This window comes from Canis lupus, chromosome X (assembly GCF_048164855.1).
Source record: "Canis lupus baileyi chromosome X, mCanLup2.hap1, whole genome shotgun sequence".
NCBI lineage: Eukaryota > Metazoa > Chordata > Mammalia > Carnivora > Canidae > Canis > Canis lupus.
Window position 1 is genome coordinate 113095953 of NC_132876.1, and position 19994 is coordinate 113115946.

Genomic DNA, 19994 nt, shown 5'->3' on the forward strand with positions numbered 1-19994 from the left:
AATATTAGTAAGAACAAAAGCTAGAAGACTGTTTGGATTTTGTCTGTCTATATATGTCATAAATGTTGGATATTTTCTCTATCTCTGGATGGTATTGTTAAAATTAACTTGTAGAAGAGCTCTATTTAGTTGGGTTTGAAGGCAAGGGCTTTTAAGAATTGAGCATTCCATTCCAAAACTCTGAAAGATAGAAACTCAAATTTTTTTTCAAGTTTATGTGATCTGGGAAAATACTCAGTACTAAGACTAATTTAAGGTTGTTGGTTTAATTAAAATAAAATTGCCGCGAGGCCCTATAGCTCAGGGGTTAGAGCACTGGTCTTGTAAAATAAAATTGCCTTTAGAGTTATGCGTTAAATTTAAGACTTTTATCTGTGTTTAAGGAAGGTCAAATGGGTTCTTGTATCTGTTGCAAATTTGTCAAAAATATTAGAATAAGGGTTAACTTTGTCTAATGCCTCATGAAGTTTTGTAGGTAATCTGAACGTAATTGTTAAGAACAAGGAGATTAAATAGATATAAATAAGACTAAAAGATTTATAGGTAAACTTTTGGGTAGCTTCCAAAACGTTTGGCAACCTGAAATTTTGGAATTTTCCTGAGTCAGATGATGAGCTGAATTTGTTGAATATCTGCATAATTTCCAAGTAAGATAAAATAACAAAACATTAAATAATAAACATAGGTCTATTTTTGTCTTATTGCAGAGAAACTAAAAATAAATGTGGTTTTATTAGTAAACTTGCCATGTGATTTAAGAAACTATACAATGTGAGGCAGTCCAGGTGGCTCAACGGTTTAGTGCTGCCTTCAGCCCAGGGCTGAAGATCCTGGAGACCAGGGATCAAGTCCCATGTCGGCTCCCTGCATGGAGCCTGCTTCTCCCTCTGCCTGTGTCTCTGCCCCCCTCTCTCCTTCATGTGTCTCTCATTAATAAATAAATAAAATCTTAAAAAAAAAAAGAAACTATACAATGAAAAAAATGCTTGTTTCTAGAAATTATGAAATGTATTCATAAATTTGCTAATCTAAAGAATGCTGGTATAACAAAAGTTTACAGTTGCTTAGTATTAATTTTCACTAGACTCTAAGGTTCCTAAGAGTTAAGAATTGTAATAAATATATTTAAGACTACTAGAAATAATAAGAAAAACAATTCTGTATGTAAGAAAAGTAAGATTTGTGTTTTGGAGAAAAAATATGGGGAATGGGAATACATTTTTTGATGAGGGAAAAGAAATTTTTGTCCTAAAGTGAGACTGATTATTTAAAGAAGGAAAACTGGGCAGCCCGGGTGGTTCAGCGGTTTAGGACCAACTATACAGCCCAGGGCCTGATCCTGGAGTCCCGGGATGGAGTCCCAGGATGGAGTCCCAGGTTGGGCTCCCTGCATGGAGCCTGCTTCTCCCTCTGCCTGCGTCTCTGCCTCTCTCTCTCTCTGTCTCTCTCTCTGTCTCTTATGAATAAATAAATGAAATCTTTTTGAAAGAAAAAAGAAAGAAAGAAAGAAAGAAAGAAAGAAAGAAAGAAAGAAAGAAAGAAAGAAGAAAGAAAGAAAGAAAAAAAAGAAAGAAGAAAGAAAGAAAGAAAGAAAGAAAGAAAGAAAGAAAGAAAGAAAGAAAGAAGGAAAAAAGGCAAACTATGAATGTAACTCAGGAAAGTTGAAGGTTTATAAAGAGGGAATCTTTAAAAGGGAATTTTGTGTATGGTTAGTACTTGTTAAAACTAGAATAAATTTAAGTGAGTAAATGGGTTTTAATGTCAAAAATACACTAATGCAAAGTTAAAATTCTTGTTTTCTCTTTGTTAAAAAACTCAAAATTTTCTTAAAGTATTGATCTGCTCTTAATAAGATATTGTAAATGTTTTCATCTTTAAAGTTATCTTCCTACAAAACAAGGATTTTATAGCTCGCCAAAATAATTTCCTATGTTTATCAAGTGTTATGTTATTATCTTGAAGTGTTGTATGTCAGAGAAATAATCACATTTCCTTGCCACCTGCATCATAATGAACTCTAACCAAATCTTTAAACATTACCATTTTTAACCGTTATCATTTACAGTCACTGTTTTACACTGATGCCACTGCAAACGTATTTCATCTTCAGTGAAACTCATAGACAAGATTCATATAAACTCATAGAAAAGGACAAGTTTCTGATAACCTTAGGATCATAAACCTGAACTAGGTAAGAATTTCTAAAACTAGGGCAGCCCTGGTGGCACAGTGGTTTAGTGCCGCCTGCAGCCCGAGGTGTGATCCTGGGGACCCAGGATCGAGTCCTGCATCAGGCTCCCTGCATGGAGCCTGCTTCTCCCTCTGCTTGTGTCTCTGCACCACCCGCCCGAATAAATAAAATCTTTAAAAAAAAAAAAGAATTTCTAAAACTAGTGGAAAAACTGGATTCAAGCAAAACAAAAACATGGGACTGAATGAACTGAAGATGATAACTATAATTTTTTGCAACTTTCATTTAAAACATTTCTGACTTTTTTAAATGGTTTGTTTTTCAAGATTAAAGAAATCTTTTCTCTGAAGCTAACTGACCTAAAATAATTTGATAAATTACATCATTATAAGCAGTATGGAAATATAGCAGGAACGAATTCTCCCTACCTGAACCCTCCAGAATTCAGAAACTTTGTTAATATTCTTATACTTTCTGGCCTTAAGGCTGTTAAAAGTTCAATCTAGAAATTCCTTACAAAAAGTTCCAGCAGGAAGAACAAATATTCTTAAAATGTCTCTACTACTCAAAGAATCCACACATTTAATGTAATCCCTATCAAAATACCAACAGCATTTTTCATACGGCTAAAACAAGTAATCCTAACATTAACATGGAACCACAAAAGACTCCAAATAGCCAAAGCAATCTTGAAAAAGAAGAACAAAGCTGGAGGTATCACAATCCCAGATTTCAAGATACACTATAAAGCTATAGTAATCAAAACAGTATGGTACTGGCACAAAAGTAGACACATAGATCAATGGAACAGAATAGAAAACCCAGAAATAAATCCATGATTATATGGTCAATTAATCTTTGGCAAAGCAGGAAAGATTATCCAAAGGGAAAAAGTCTCTTCAACAAATGCTGTTAGGAAAGCTGGTCAGAGACATGCAAAAGAATGGAACTGGATCATTTTCTTATACCGTATACAAAAATAAACTCAAAATGGATTAAGGACCAAAGTATGAGACCTGAAATCATAAGAGTACAGAGTATCTTCAAATAGAAGAGAACACAGACAGTAATTTCTCTGACATCAGCTGATGCAACATTTTTCTAGATGTGTCATCTGAAGCAAGGGGAAAAAATATAAAAATAAACCACTGGGACTACATCAAAATAAAAAGCTTCTGAACAGCAAAGAAAATGATCACAAAACTAAAAGGCAACCTATGGAATGGGAGAAGATATTTGCAAATGACATTTGATAAAGGGTTAGTACCCAAAATACATAAAGAACTTCTACAAATCGGGGACCCCTGGGTGGCTCAGTGGTTTATTGCCTGTCTTCGGCCCAGGGCATGATCCTGGAGTCCCAGGATCGAGTCCCACATCGGGCTCCCTGCATGGAGCCTGCTTCTCCCTCTGCCTGTGTCTCTGCCTCTCTCTCTCTCTCTCTCTCTGTGTGTTTCTCATGAATAAATAAATAAAATCTTAAAAAAAAAAGAACTTATACAAATCAACATCTAAAACCCAAAAAATACGATTAACAAACAGAAGACATGAACAGACATTTCTCCAGAGAAGACATACAGATGGTCAACAGATACATGAAAAGATGCTCAACATCACTAATCATGAAATGCAAATCAATACCACAGTGATATATCAACTCATACCTGTCAGAATGGCTAAAATAAAAAACACAATTAACAAGTGTTGGCAAGGAGATGGAGAAAAAGGAATCCTGTGCACTGTTGGTGGGAATGCAAACTGGTGCAGCCACTCTGGAAAACAGTACAGAGGTTCCTCAAAAAGTTAAAAATTAGAACTACCATATGATCTAGTAACGGTACTACTAGGTATTTACCCAAAGAATATCAAAACACTAATTTGAAAAGATATATGCACCTTTATGTTTATTGCATCATTTCTTACAATAGCCAAATTATGCAAGCAGCTCAAGTGTCCATTTATAGATGAATGGATAAAGAAGTGGATACACACACACACAAAACGGAATATTACTCAGCCATAAAAGATGAGACTTTGCCATTTCCAACAACATGGATGGAGCTAGATGGTATAATGTTAAATAAAGTAAGCAAGTCAGAGAAAGACAAACACCATGTTCACTCATGTGTGAAATTTAAGAAACAAACCAAAAGAACAAAGCAAAAAAGAGACAAACCAAGAAACAGACTCTTAACTATAGAGAAAGCAAAGAGGATTTAAAAGAACCTACATGGTCACAATCACTATTCTTGCAGTGCTTATGTAAATAATTAGGCCAAGTTTTTAAAACTAGACTTATTTTGCAAACAAATGTTCATTTGGTTATTTTTGGTAGAAATCAGGGTGATTATAGAGAGACAAAATATGTTTGAATAACATACCTGTATAAGTACTAGATTCTTTTTTTTTTTTTTAAGATTTTATTTATTTATTCATGAGAGACAGAGAGAGGCAGAGACACAGGCAGAGGGAGAAGCAGGTTCCATGCAGGGAGCCCGATGCAGCACTCGATCTCGGGACTCCAGGATCACACCCTGGGCCAAAGGCAGGCGCTGAACCGCTGAGCCACCCAGGGATCTCTAAGTACTAGATTCTAATATTTGTTATAAACAAGGCTAGATCCTGACTTCTAGTTCCCCCAATGCCTTGCTGCAATTCTCCAAACTAAGGTTTTTTTTTTTCTTTTTCTCCCTCCTTTCTGAGTTGGATTAGAACTAAAGTTTCCCTTTTCCCAAAGCCCTACAAGCAAAATATGAACGACTTGATATAAACTTAAGAGAAATCCCCGCAACAGCTCATGTGTAGATAGTCCTCATGCCTGCTATTCTATGGGCCACTCAAAGATCACCAGGGACACTCGAACTACACACCAGGAAGTTCTGGTACCACTGCCCGCTCTCACTCTGTCTGAACGTGCTTCAAGCTTGACATCTAGAAATCCCTCCACTAGCTATCCTCAGAACTCAAAAATGGGTTTATAATTTGATTCAATCATTAACCATTGCTTTTCTTCCGTTCCCATAGAAATGCCTATTGTTGAGTACCTGATTACTTGAACCAAAGGCCTAATTTTGAAAACATATCTGCATCACAGTGGAGATGAAATGAACCTAGCTGAACTGACCTATGGTCAGGACTAAGACTGGTTCATTGAGATGGACAATTTACCAGCTCAACTTTTACTGTGTGAAACTTCGGGAAAGTTTCAGAGGAGCGAACCATAGGGGGCAAGGGTAGGTTGCCCCAAGATAGGCCCCTTTGGCACGAATGTTATTTTGAGTTAAAAGCAAATAACCCCAGCAGAAAAAAAGCTTTTTGGAAAAAGCTTTGTACCTCTCCTTTAACTACCTGCTTATACGGGGAAGAGAGCTACTAATGGAGATTCCTCTTCACCTAGGAGACTTACCTGCATAATAGGGTAATCTTTGTTTTCCAAACATCTCCTCTCACCTTTCTGATAATGACCCTCCTTCCCTTTGTATCCTCAGACCCCTACCCTTCTCTATCGCTTATATAAGCCTCACATTGCCTCACTATCTTTGGAATTTCCACTTCCATGTGGGTTCCCCTTACATATGCTATTAAATTTGATTTCTCCTGTTAATCTGTCTCATGTCAATTTGATTCTTGTCTGGCCAGAAGGATCTTCAAAAGCAGAGGAAATACTTCCTCCCCAATGGTCCACATGATCACATCTACCCATTTCTCTCTCATTTCTTAAAATCCTACAGGCTCTAAAGATCACTTCCAGCCCCTTCTCAGACAACCCCAGACTACATTAAGCATCCCTTCATCTGCTGATATTTCTTGGCATCTATTCTCTGTACCTGCACTGCCTAATAAGGTAACCACTCATCCTGTGTGATTGTTTAAATTGAGGCGTGCTATAAATGTAAAATACCTAGGGACCTTAAAGACATAATACAAAACAAAGAATGCAAAATATTTCACTTATAATTCTTATATTCATCTCATGTTAAAGTGGGCATATTTTGGATATGCTAGGTTAAATATTTTTCCTCCTCAACAAATATATAGGTAAAAATAATTTTACCTACTTACTATATTTTATCTATGTATTTGCTATATTAGAATGAGTTTCCCCCAGTTTTGAGATGTAATGAACATATTATTTGTTCTTTTTTTTTTTTATTTATGATAGTCACAGAGAGAGAGAGAGAGAGAGGCAGAGACATAGGCAGAGGGAGAAGCAGGCTCCATGCACTGGGAGCCCGACGTCGGATTCGATCCCAGGTCCCCAGGATCGCGCCCTGGGCCAAAGGCAGGCGCTAAACTGCTGTGCCACCCAGGGATCCCTATTTGTTCTCTTTTAAATGTGGTTATTAGAAATTATAGAATTGCCTATATGGCTCATTGATGGCTCACATTATTTATTCACTGGACATTGTTGTTCTACACCCTCATTGGTTTTTACTCCTGTGCCTTGACCTGTTACTGTCCTTTTTCTTGAGATGTGTGATTTCTTCGTGTAACTGAAGATCATCCTAATAGGCCTATGGTTGGGCACAGTGATAGGATTCACCATTGCTAAGGATGATCACAAATTGTCTTCTCAGAGCATGAGAGCTGAGGCTGAGCCCAGGTAAGCGCAGCATACACATGGAGTTCTCATTCTCAGTACACTAAAGCCCACAGTTCCTCGGCTCTGTTCAGAGCTATTTGTTAGCTCCTTGTTGCTGCCAGCTGCTTGTTGCTGCCTAAACCCCTGGAGCTATTAATAATTCCAGGGGGCTATTAATCAGCCTATTGTTTCTTAAGGTTATTTGAATGTTAATGAGAGATTCCATCTGGCACATCCTGAATCTCTATTACTTAGGGATTATCAGAGTTCTTAGTGAAGACATTGCAAAACAAAAATTTTAATACTATTGTTCTCTAGGAGTTTTGCCCTTCAAAAATTTTTTTTCTTAATTAGATAATGTGAATCTTTTTTTTTTTAAGATTTATTTATTTATTTATTCATGAGAGACACAGAGAGAGTCATAGACATAGGCAGAGAGAGAAGCAGGCTTCCTGCAGAGAGCCTTATGTGGGTGGGACTCAATCTCAGGATCCGGGATCACTGCCTGAGCCAAAGGCAGTTCAACCACTGAGCCACCCAGGCGTCCCTGTTCTTCAAAATTAATTGGACAAATAACAGGAGAATTTTCTAACACAGTTCAGTTATAATACAGACCAATCCTGTCACATAGAACTTTCTCTGATGATGGAAATTTTCAATATGGTAAGCGCTAGCAACATGTAGCCATAACATTTTAATAAATGTATATTTACATGAGGGCAGCCAGGGTGGCTCAGCGGTTTAGCACCGCCTTCAGCCCAGGGTGTGATCCTGGAGACCGGATCGAGTCCCTTGTCAGGCTCCCTGCATGGAGCCTGCTTCTCCCTCTGCCTGTGTCTGTGCCTTTCTCTGTGTGTCTCTCATGAATAAATAAATAAAGTCTTTAAAAATAACTAAATAAATAAATTTATATTTACATGAAAATACACACATGGGACTAGTAGCTAGATTTTATACAGTGCCATTCTATTTCACATTGTCCTAAAAAAATATTTCTCTTCAATCTAAAAGTAGAGATCATGAACAATAAAAATCAATGAAATAATAACAAATAGGGCCCCTGGGTGGCTAAGTCAGTTGAATGGCCTGCCTTAGGCTCAGGTCATGATCCTGGGGGGGTGTCTCTGCTCAGTGAGGAGCCTGTTTCTCCCTCTCCCTCTGCCTGCTGTTCCTCCACTTGTGCTCTCTCTCTCTGTCAAATTATAAATAAAAATCTTTTTTTTTAATTTTTTTAAAAGATTTTTATTTATTTATTCATGAGAGACACAGGCAGAGGGAGAAACAGGCTCCATGCCAGGAGCCCGATGGAGGACTTGATTCTGGAACTTCAGGATCACGCCCTCAGCCAAAGGCAGGGGCTTAAGAGCTGAGCCACCCAGGTGTCCCTATAAATAAAAATCTTAAAAAAGAAAAAGAAATAATAACAAATAGCAAATATGTACCATTTCAATTCTAGATGATCGTTTTTATATTTAATTAGATTAAGAATTAACAATATTTTTGTTATGGTCTAAGATCTCATATTTGATTTTTTAAAGGATTTTATTAGAGAGAGAGAGAGAGAAATCAAGAGCAGGAGGGAGGGGCAAAGGCAGAGAGAGAAGGAGAAGCAGAATTATCACTGAGCAGGGAGCCCATCATAGGGCCCAATCCCAGGACCCTGAGATCATGACCCCAGCAGAAGGTAGACACCTAACCAATGGAGACACCTGGCGCCCCTCATGTTTAATTTTTTAAGACTATTTCTCCATTAATTTATTTAAGGTACAGTGATTTCCCATTTGCCCTTGCCCCCACACATGCAGCATCCCCCATTATCAACATCCCCCACCAGAGTAGTACATTTGTTATCATTCATGAACCTATAGTGACACATGATAACACCCAAAGTCCATAGTTTACATTGTGGTTCACTCTTGGTGTTATATATTCCACAGGTTTGGACAAATGTATATTGACCTGTATCCATCATACTATAAAGAGTATTTTCACTACCCTAAAATCCTCTGCTCCACCTATTCATCCCTCCCTATACTCTAACACATGGCAACTATTGATCTTTTTATTGTCTCCATAGTTTTACCTTTTCCAGAATGTCATACATTTGGGGTCATAGAGTATATAACCTTTTCAGATTGACTTCTTTCACTTAGTAATTTGCATTTAAAATTCTTACATTTCTTTTCAGTGAGGAACAAAATCCCATTGTCTGGCTATGCCACAGTTAAGGTATTCATTCATCCTACTGAAGGACAACTTGGCTGCTTCCAAGTTTTGGCAATTATGAATAAAGCTACGAAAAGCAGCCATGTGCAGGTTTTTGTGTAGATGTTAAGTATTCAACAATGCTGAACAAATAACAAGGAATATGATTGCTGGCTTGTATGGCAAGGACATATTTCATTTAAAAGAAACTGCCAAGTTATCTTCCAAAATGGCTGTACCATCTTTGTATTTTCACCAGCAATGAGTAAGAATTCCTGTTGCTCCACAGCTTCATAACCACTTGGTGTTATCACTATTCTGGATTTTGGCCATTGTAATCGGTGTGTGGTGATTTTTTTTTTTAAGATTTTATTTATTCTTTAGAGATACGGGCAGAGGGACAAGCAGGCTCCCTATGGGGATCCTGATGTGGGACTCAATCTCAGGATCCCGGGATCATGACCTGAGCCAAAGGCAGATGTGCAACCACTGAGCAACCCAGGTGCCCCTATCATCTTGGGTTTAATTTGCATTTCCCTGGTCACAGATCACACAATGGGGCTTTTTATACTCTTATTTGCCATCTCTATATATTTGGTGAGGTGTGTGTTAATAAGATCTCTAATCCATTTTTTAATTAGGTTTTTAAATTAGATTTTCTTATTGTTGACTGTTCGGCTTTGTTTCCTAATCTACTATAACCCTAAATTTTTCATGTGACAATTAAAATAAATGTCAGTAGAAGATATACTAAGTGAATTTGATTTTATGTTCATCTTGGGTAACAGGTGCAGGCTTTTCTCTTTATTTTATCATGTTCCAAATCCTCAAGTTAGGATTGTCAACACTGTCTGCTACTTGAGATAACAGCAAACAGCAATCTGAGTTGACAGCCAACGATTCCCTGAGAGGTGGGGAGCAGAGTGTGAAGGTGAAGCATAGAGCACAGACAGGCTCTAGTAAGACACTGCTTTCTGAATTTGCCACATCCTCCTCCTTTCTTATTCTGCTTACCCCTATCTTAAAAATGGCCAAACATCTGAGGGAGGCGCTGAGCCTTTGATGATGATAAAGATGGTAATGATGAGGGCAGTGGGGGGGGGGGGGGGATGCCCAGTGGTTTAGCACCACCTACAGCCCAGGGCCTGATCCTGGAGACCCGGGATTGAGTCCCACGTTGGGCTCCCTGCATGGAGCCTGCTTCTCCCTCTGCCTGTGTTTCTGCTTCTCTCTCTCTGTGTCTCTCATGAATAAATAAAGTCTTAAAAAAAAAAAGGCAGTGATGATGATCATCAATAGTACTAGAAGTAACCTGCCAACACAGTCCTCACACTGTGTGGCAGGTACTAGCAAAGGGCTTTCCATGTTATCTTTTCTAACCCTCAATGATCTTGGGTTGTTCTTGGTCACAAGTGTGCAATGGGCCTTCTGGTGGGGTGTTAAGTTGCCAGACATGATGCATATTGTCTTTACAACTGATCAGCAGAAGGTCTGGAATTTAGGAGCAGGACATGCTCAGTGGCTCAGGGCAGCAGAGACTATAATATTCTCTCCAGTGAAAACAGGGAAAGTTGGTGTTATATGCCAAAAGCAAAATCAAATCATAATTGTTACCTGTTTTTCTTATAACTTACAAACCAGAACATCTGATGTGAAAAATTAATTAAGGAAAGTCCACATCTCCCCAAGCCACCACTTTTTGTTTTAGTCAGCATCAAAAGAAGCAAACTATCCTAAAGACATATCTATCTTGGATTTTAGACCTTCAACTTTCAACTCTCTGTTGAAAAAAGTAAAACTTTAGTAACTACATAAACATGACTAATTTTTTCCATTTTGAGCCTCAGACCACAAAATGCCAGTGTTGAGAATAAGCCAGTCCTGGTAGGATGTGGGTCTGTTGGTAGGAAGCCACACCCAGCAACCAGAAATTTATTATGACTCCAACCAGTTCATTTGAATAAGAACACTGTCATTGTTGAACAAAACCAAGTAAATTTATAATAAAAATGTATTTATGGAGGAGTTTCAAGTCCTTGGATTTAGCTAGATTAGCACTACTAATTTAACAGCATTTCTTGAGATGCCTGGGTAGCTCAGTGGTTGAGTGTTTGCCTTTGGCTCCAGGCATGAACCTGGAGTCCCAGGATGGAGTCCCTGCAGGGAGCCTGCTTCTCCCTCTGCCTATGTCTCTGCCTCTGTGTGTGTCTCTCATGAATAAATAAATAAAATATTTTAAAAAGTAATTTAACAGCATTCTTCCTTACATTTTTTGATTATGTACATATGAAGTCAAAAGAGAACAAACCAAAAGAGAAAAAGTGGAGAAACCTAGACCTAAAAGGAATCCAACATTTGAAAAATCTGTGTCAATTCTTTTAAAATAATGGAAAATATGAAAAATTCCTCTTTAACAATATATTAGCCATTTTACCTCTCCACATATTCAAACTCATCTCTCCACAAATGAACACATTATTCTCTCCTATTGTCCCACTGATTCTTAAGCAGGGGCAGTTTTGTCCTCCCCAGAGCTCATTTGGTAATGTCTGATGACATTTTTGGTTGTTACAACTGGGTGGGGGGTGCAACCATCATCTAGCAGGTACTGGGGAGGGATGCTGCTAATCAACCTACAGTGCACACTGCACCCACAACAACACAGAATGACCCATCCCCCATGTCAGTAGTGCCTCGGTGGACAATCCCTGCACCACAGGGACACGGCAGGGAACCAGTATTTCAGGAGGGGGTTGAGATGCAAGAGGTTTCAGGAAAGACCATCTGCTGCCTCGATTAATATGCTGTGGGGTTTTTTTAAAGATTTTATTTATTTATACAGAGAGAGAGAGAGGAGGAAGAGACACAGGCAGAGGGAGAAGCAGGCTCCATGAAGGGAGGCGGAACTTGATCCCGGGTCTCCAGGATCACGCCCCAGGCCAAAGGCAGCACTAAACCACTGAGCCACCCGGGTGCCCAATATGCTGTGTTTATGCCAGAGCCCATTTTGGTAAGCTGGTCAACCAGAATGAACTCTGCAATTTGTGAGTTGAGAAAGAATATTTCAGATTGTGAAGCTACTGACCTGCTTACAAACATTAACATGCAACTTTCAGAACGTTAAGACTCTCAGAAATAGGGCAGCCCGGGTGGCTCAGCCGTTTAGCGCTGCCTTCAGCCCAGGGCGTGATCCTGGAGACCGGGGATCAAGTCCCACGTCGGGCTCCCTGCATGGAGCCTGCTTCTCCCTCTGCCTGTGTCTCTGCCTCTCTCTCTCTCTGCATGTCTCTCATGAATGAATAAATAAAATCTTAAAAAAAAAAAAGACTCTCAGAAATAATTTGCAGTCTGTGGATCAATGTTTGTAAGAAGACTGTTGCTAACAAAAACAATACAGAACAGGTTCCAAGCTATTTGAAACTGGAATACGTCTCACCCTATTTCTGCATGACATCATTTTCACATGTTAAACCTTGTCAAGAAAACGACTTTCCAAACCTTTTTATGATAATCATTTTGCAATATATGTGTATCAAATCAGCACATTGCACACCTTCGACTCACATGAGGTTATGTGTCAATTATATGCCAATAAACTTGGGGGAAAAAGAATTTTCCACGTTTATTTTAGAAGACAAATAGAGAAGCAAGTAATTATTCTCATGGTTCTGAAGGCACACAATCCCACTCTGGAATACCACTGACACTATATGGATAAACACAGGACACGTGACGACTGTCATGTACCCCCAACCTCTCACTCTCTTTAAAGGAGCAGTGTACTCACAGGCTCGGTTCCGGGTTTTGTATGTGCAGGTGTAGAGGCTGCAGGGCCTTGCTGGCATGAACGTGGGGATCTGGAATCTTCTCCAAAGTGACCTGCATGGAGAGGCTTGAAGAATGGCCCTCAGGCTACTCATCACCACCATGATTAGCCTGAAATCTTGCTTGGGGCCCCAAATAGCTTGTAGGAACCTAATAACCTAGAGGCAGGAGGACAGAAGAGGGAAAGCTGTAAACAACTGAGATTGGCCATCAAGTGGAAACCTCTAAACAGAATAACATTCAGACTAAGAGTACACACGGCAGGGGAGGGAGGTGGGAGGGTGGGGCTGAGGGGGGAATGAGTCAATAGTTTATCCACTTCTCTTCCTCAAATTTATTCGTCACCTCACTGGCAGGATCTGGATGACTGATTCAGGAGCCCTGCCTTTCCTTTAAGGTTAGCAAATATTAGAGGTCGAGAGACATCATCTTTTTATACACAAGAATGTAAAGACTGCTTATAGTAATTTCTTAAAATTAAAAGAACATTTACTCCTTGAAATCCAAATTAGATATCCAGCATGGTGTTTACATGTAAGAAGTAACTGAAGATTAAAGCTCCTGGGTAAAAAAAAAAAAAAAATCAATCTGTATCGGATTGCTTTTAAAAAACACAAGGATCCATCCTCTCAAAAATAGTCATGAGCAGTTTTGAAATCTAAGCTTAAATACTGTGACTCTGTCAGTTGTATGTATGACACTATATCCCTTGATCATGGGGGAAATGGAGGTTAATCCTGAACTAATCTGTAAGGAGATTCAATGTGAATATTCATGTATGACTGCATTGATGACCCCTCTACCCCTCACAGGTCCCAAGTGAGAGTCTCAGGAGACAATGATTTCCATGGTCTTTAGAAATTACAATATTAACTTTCACTGTTTCTTTCTGCCATACTCACCCCCTAATGCTTCTTCCACTTTTCCTGAAAACTCCCATCCCTATAGTAAGTGAGCAAACAAGGTCAGAAACGAAACGTTTTTTCCTGATTATACATTCACTGCAGTATAGATTTCAAAGCGTTTGGGGTGATTATTTGAGATGCATTCTGGCAGTTGTTACGTACACTGCTTGAGCAACTGTGAGTGAGGTTTGACTGCGTGGCCCTGTGCCCTGGTGCTGCTGACCTCAGCCTCATGTCCACCCCTTGCTCTTGCCTGCACAGCAGCCACATGGACTCTGTTTCTTCCCTCTCCCAAAGCTCCCTCCAGCCTAAGGGCTTGTGCAGATGCTCCTCCTTCCCTGGACCACTTGTCCTCCATCTGCACCTGGTTAGTTCCTTCCCTCTCCTCAGGTGTTCCGCTCCAGCATCACTTCCTAAAACCTCCCCTGACCACGGGCTCAGCCCAGCGCCCTCTTCACCTCCCTCACGGTGCTTCTTGCAGTTGAACACCTCCTCAGGAACATACATTGTGATGCCACCTCCCCAGCACCCCAGCCCCGTGGCAGTAAGGGCCGTGTCTGTCTCGGCCGCAGCCGCATCTCTTGGGGACACAGGGCCTGGCACATGATGGCCGCTCAGTGACCTGGGCACACTTCCTCGGTGATGGAGATGTGCATCCCGATTTCAAGGACTGCAAACTGTGAAGTGGTGGCCAGCATGTTCTTGGACAGTAGGAAGGGCTCTCCCTAGAGGCCACCATCACCCAGTTGTGGGGTTACTTATACTTCTGAAACACTTTTAAATGCTTGCCGTTTCAGACGAGGGCCTCGCATCCCCACCTCTCAGACGTGAAGGACCCCCAAAGTTCTCCCCGACCTGCAGGGGGAACACACCCAAAGATGAACCTAAGTTGGTCTCACAGGGATGGAAATTCTGCTGTAAATGCTTGTACTTCTGCGCTGATTGCTATTTCCTTTGTTCCAGGAACCATGCTGGGGGCTGGGATGCAAAGCAGAACAAGGCACGAACTGGACCCTCCACGTGTGCAATTCATTTCTCCCCCTTGGAGCCTCCTGAAATGCACATCATATGGCAAGGAAAACCATCCAGGACTCCTCAGGTTCTGCCTGTGGCCTACCAGAGACCTCTCAACTGTCTGGCCGTGGTGGTGGGCAAGCGGGGGCCCAAAGTCACAAAAAGAAAAATTATGATCCCTAGCAATGCTGAGCAAAGAGGCAAATGTTCTTATTTCACCCTTCCCTCCTTCACTTACTTCACTGCTTGTAATTAGCCGTGAACTAGCTCTTCTCCCCTGTACTGCTGCCCTTGACTCCGCTAGATCTGAGCTAGAGAGAAGGCTTCACCCAAGGGAAAGGAGAGAACAAAAAAATCACACCTGAGCTGTGTCCACTGAAAGCAGGAAGCAGAGTTGCTTCCTATTAGGGCCCTGAAAGGAACAAAGGAGGGCTCCGGGCAGAACCCTTTCTAACCAGCAACAAGCCATGTGTCGGGACAAGTACTGTAAAGTGTGGCAAGTAGCCAGCCTCTTGGCCCGGTGCCATGCACTCTGTTGCATGTATCACTTTGCCAATGAACACACCGAACACAGGGAGCAAAGACGCATGGTCACTACATTAACAGGGACCAGTCAAAAGTTCCAAATCTCATGGAGGCTCCTCACCTGGAGTCATTAAACCAGAGACACCTAAGCTATGTCTGTACTGGGATCCCTGGGTGGCACAGTGGTTTAGCGCCTGCCTTTGGCCCAGGGCGTGATCCTGGAGACCCGGGATCGAATCCCACGTCGGGCTCCCGGTGCATGGAGCCTGCTTCTCCCTCTGCCTATGTCTCTGCCTCTCTCTCTCTCTGTGTGACTATCATAAATAAATAAAAATTTAAAAAAAAAAGTACACTTTTCAAAAAAAAAAAAAGTATAAATCACTTTTATTTATTTTTACAAGCATACTTATATGTATATATATTTTGGGGGGGGCATGTCAGTATGTACCTTTTTTAAGACATGCAAAAGTCTGACTCAGGATTTCAAACACAGACTGATAATAAACTTTCAAGATATTATCTTGATAATGCCTTGAGCCAACTAAAAGTCCCTCATTTTCAAATACCTTCATTAACCGAATTAACTGAGCAGGCTTAAGGAATGATGGACCATTGACTACCTCATTTCAGAATCTATTTCCTTTTTTCCCTTAATTTTTTACTTTGGCAAACCGCAAATTTGAACAGTGGAAATACTGTAATAAAACCACCTATGTAAATAAAAATTAAAAAAAAAAAAAAAAAAGGGATCCCTGGGTGGTGCAGCGGTTTGGCGCCTGCCTTTGGCCCAGGGCGCGATCCTGGAGACCTGGGATCGAATCCCACGTCGGGCTCCCGGTGCATGGAGCCTGCTTCTCCCTCTGCCTGTGTCTCTGCCTCTCTCTCTCTCTCACTGTGTGCCTATCATAAATAAATAAAAATTAAAAAAAATAAATAAATAAAACCACCTATGTACCCAACACTTTATTTCAACAATTATCTGTTGGTGGCCAAGCATGTTTTATTTATACCCTCCCTCCTACCTCCCCTCTCTGTATAACTTTGAAGCAAATGGCAGACATCTTAGAAACCTGTCCACAATTATTTTCCATAGGAAAGTATCTCCAGGGATCCCTGGGTGGCGCAGCGGTTTGGCGCCTGCCTTTGGCCCAGGGCGCGATCCTGGAGACCCGGGATCGAATCCCACGTCGGGCTCCCGGTGCTTGGAGCCTGCTTCTCCCTCTGCCTGTGTCTCTGCCTCTCTCTCTCTCTCACTGTGTGCCTATCATAAATAAATAAAAATTAAAAAAAATAAATAAATAAAACCACCTATGTACCCAACACTTTATTTCAACAATTATCTGTTGGTGGCCAAGCATGTTTTATTTATACCCTCCCTCCTACCTCCCCTCTCTGTATAACTTTGAAGCAAATGGCAGACATCTTAGAAACCTGTCCACAATTATTTTCCATAGGAAAGTATCTCCAGGGATCCCTGGGTGGCGCAGCGGTTTGGCGCCTGCCTTTGGCCCAGGGCGTGATCCTGGAGACCCGGGATCGAATCCCACATCGGGCTCCCGGTGCATGGAGCCTGCTTCTTCCTCTGCCTGTGTCTCTGCGCCTCTCTCTCTCTCTGTGACTATCATAAATAAATAAAAATTAAAAAAAAAAAAAACCACAAATAAAAAAAAAAAAAAAAAGGAAAGTATCTCCAAATTAATTTATAGTTTCTTCTCCATAAAAATCATCTGTAGGAATTAGCCTCTGGTGATAGTTTATGGACAGAATATGAAAACTATCAATTTTCCAAAAATAAAAATATCACAAAAGCCCTGTAACCCAACACTTCGTCAGTGTCCACCTACCCCTTCATGTAATCATTTCACTTTCCTCTTGATATCTCCACCCTAATCTTGGATGAGAGCTGGTATCAAGAACTGTATGCTTCTTTCCAGTCTTATAAGACTAACTTATAAGACTTATAAATGATTGTGTGACTTATCATTTCAGATCAGCAGAGTAAAAGGATTACATGAACTGAAATATCTAAGAGGAAGGTTTAATGTACACCTTTCATCTTATGCAACAAAGAATCCAGAAACAGAGGAGCAGGAGAAACATGTGTTTAGTAACACAGTACAAGAGGTGACTGCAAAGGGTGTAAGGGTTAAGAAAGCTCCCAGAAAGAACTGGTAAGTGTTGTGTAAAGGAAAGTTATTATTCAAATTGAGTTTGCTAAAATGCTCCCCTTGCTATAAAAGGAAATACTAAGAAAATAGAAGGCAGTTTGGGATGATTTTTAATTTCATGTTTTTCGTTTTCTTTCTGAGACAATACCATCAAACAATTCCAACTACACAGTTTTCTCTCTGATAAAATCAATTTGACAATAAATTGAAATTTTAATTGCTAAGAGGCACGGGGAAACCGTGCCTGAATTTTGTGCTTCTTTCCATTGACTTGTGTTCCTGAATTGAAGCAAAAATGAGTGATTATCTCATGCAAAGCACTGGGCTGGGTGAAGATGGAAAAAGTCATGTTTTCTCCTCTACCCCACAAGCCTGGCTGGATGAAGATGGAAAATGTCATCTTTTCTCCTCATCTTTTCTCCTCATCTTTTCTCCTCTACCCCACAAGCTTGCAATCTATAAAAAAAGGTTACTAAACAAGTAACCTTTCTTGGTTTTTTAGTTACCTTTTTATCGTATAGTAAAATATGCATAATATTCATCATTTTAACCTTTTTCAAGCATACAATTCGGTGGCATGAAATACATTCATGATGATGTTGTGTGACCCTCACCAGTATCTATACCTCAAACTTTTTCATCATCCTCAACATAAACTCTATACCCATTCAACAAAAACTCCCCATTCCTCCTCACTCTCCATCCCCAGCAACCTCTGTTCTACTTCTGAGTATTTGCCTATTCTAGATAGTTTATTTAAGTGGACTCATACAATATTTTCCCTCCGAGGCTGGCTTATTGCACTTAGCATAATTAAACAAATACTTCTTAAAGGCCAGATGCGATGACAGCTCTGACTTAATTCAATAAGAACATAGAGGGCAGAGGCTCTAAGTTTCAGGAGGGTGGGGAGCATCTGAACCATGTGTTCTAGGAGAAAGACAATTTTAACAGGAGGGAGAGGTGGGGGGGGTAATGTCAGGGATTATGAGGACATTTCTGGAGGCAGAGGTATTTAGAAGTCTTAAGAGGGTAATTAGCATTGAAATGGACAGGACCTTGGTTTTATTCAATAATCCCAGTGTTAGAGGGAAGTTGGCCAACATGTGGAAAAGGACTCCTTTATGTTTACAATCTAGATAGAAAAAGAGACATAGTAACTCCCAGGAAGACAATAAGAAGTACAGGGATACTCAAAAGAAGGGACTTGCTCTTTTGTCCTTCAAAAGAAACATTGTAATAAAACACAGCAGAAGGCATGCTTAACTGCCAAGGGAGTTGTACAGACAAGTGGCCACGAGCGTGGCCCTGTGTAAGGGCCTGTATGGGCATCTGAGGCACGTAAGCATGGTGCCAGAGAAGTCTGGGTGAGTGATCCTTGGTCAAGCTCCACAGAGCCAGAGCTGTGGTCATGCCTTGGGGCAATGCCTCGCACTCTGCAGTCATGCTGTCTGTGCACAATGCTGGGGCTGGTGGCTGATGACACCTGGCCCAGAGAAACTGTCTCCTGCCTCTCTAGGGCTAGAGGTACACAAAAGCTCCAGAGTGCCTGCTATCACCTCGCCCTCTCCTTCATCCTCCTTTACAAAATCCACTCAGTGGTGGGTTGCATGTAGTGGTATGGAAATCCAAACCTCTGTCTGTCTCCTAAGAATGCTGCTGACCTCGCTGCAGTGGACACAGACGCTGAAGATAACTTTTTGTGTGTTTAGACAAAAAGAAAAAACCCTGTTTTGTAACAAAGCCAAGTGTAGCTGGCTTCCCACCATCCAAAGTCTGTCAGGAATATGTGCTAAGGCACTAGCCACACAGATGCCCAGATGACACACAGTTGAAGGTAGAACTGGATGGGGATTTGAGATTAACTTGAAGAATAGCAATTTCCTAGACTGGAACACCCTCAGGTATTATTCCATATATACAGGACAGTTTCTGACAACTCCATGTGCAAACACAGGATGGAACGGAGTACGCAGAATGGAGCTAGGAAGTCAGTGACAAGATTCCTTCAACCATCCTTCGTTCAATCCATCACTCTTTTATCATTTCATTCACCAGGACATCAATCAAACATCTATTAAATGCCAGACACTGGGGCAGCCTGGGTGGCTCAGCGGTTTAGCGCCGCCTTTAGCCCGGGGTGTGATCCTGGAGACCTGGGATCGAGTCCTGCGTTGGGCTCCCTGCATGGAGCCTGCTTCTCCCTCTGCCTGTGTCTCTGCCTCTCTCTCTCTCTCTCTCTCTCTCTCTCTGTGTCTCTATGAATAAATAAATAAAATCTTTAAAAAAAATGCCAGGCACTGTCATAGGATCATTGGGGGAATAAAACAAAGTTCCTACCCTTGTGGAACTTACATTCTAGTAGGGGGAGGCCAACAATAAACAGCAATGTAATATATTAAGTCAGTTGTACAGACAATTGAATTAAGTAGAGTAGGGTAAGGTAAATTTGGAGTGCCACTGGGAAAGGAGTGTTGCATTTAAAATAAACTGCTCAGGATCCCTGGGTGGCTCAGAGGTTTAGCGCCTGCCTTTGGCCCAGGGCAAGATCCTGGAGTCCCGGGATCGAGTCCCACATT

At 40.8% G+C, this 19994-nt stretch overlaps 1 protein-coding gene across 7 annotated transcripts in view; it reads right to left on the reverse strand.

The window, feature by feature from the left end:
- The window catches only part of CA5B (carbonic anhydrase 5B), a 133740-nt gene that overhangs the window by 36567 nt on the left and 77179 nt on the right, over positions 1 to 19994 (reverse strand). For all 7 annotated transcript variants that reach the window (XM_072816079.1, XM_072816084.1, XM_072816080.1 and 4 more), the window contains one exon: positions 12766 to 12961. In XM_072816079.1, the coding sequence (XP_072672180.1) occupies positions 12766 to 12961 (196 nt within the window). The remainder of the gene's footprint in view (positions 1 to 12765; positions 12962 to 19994) is intronic.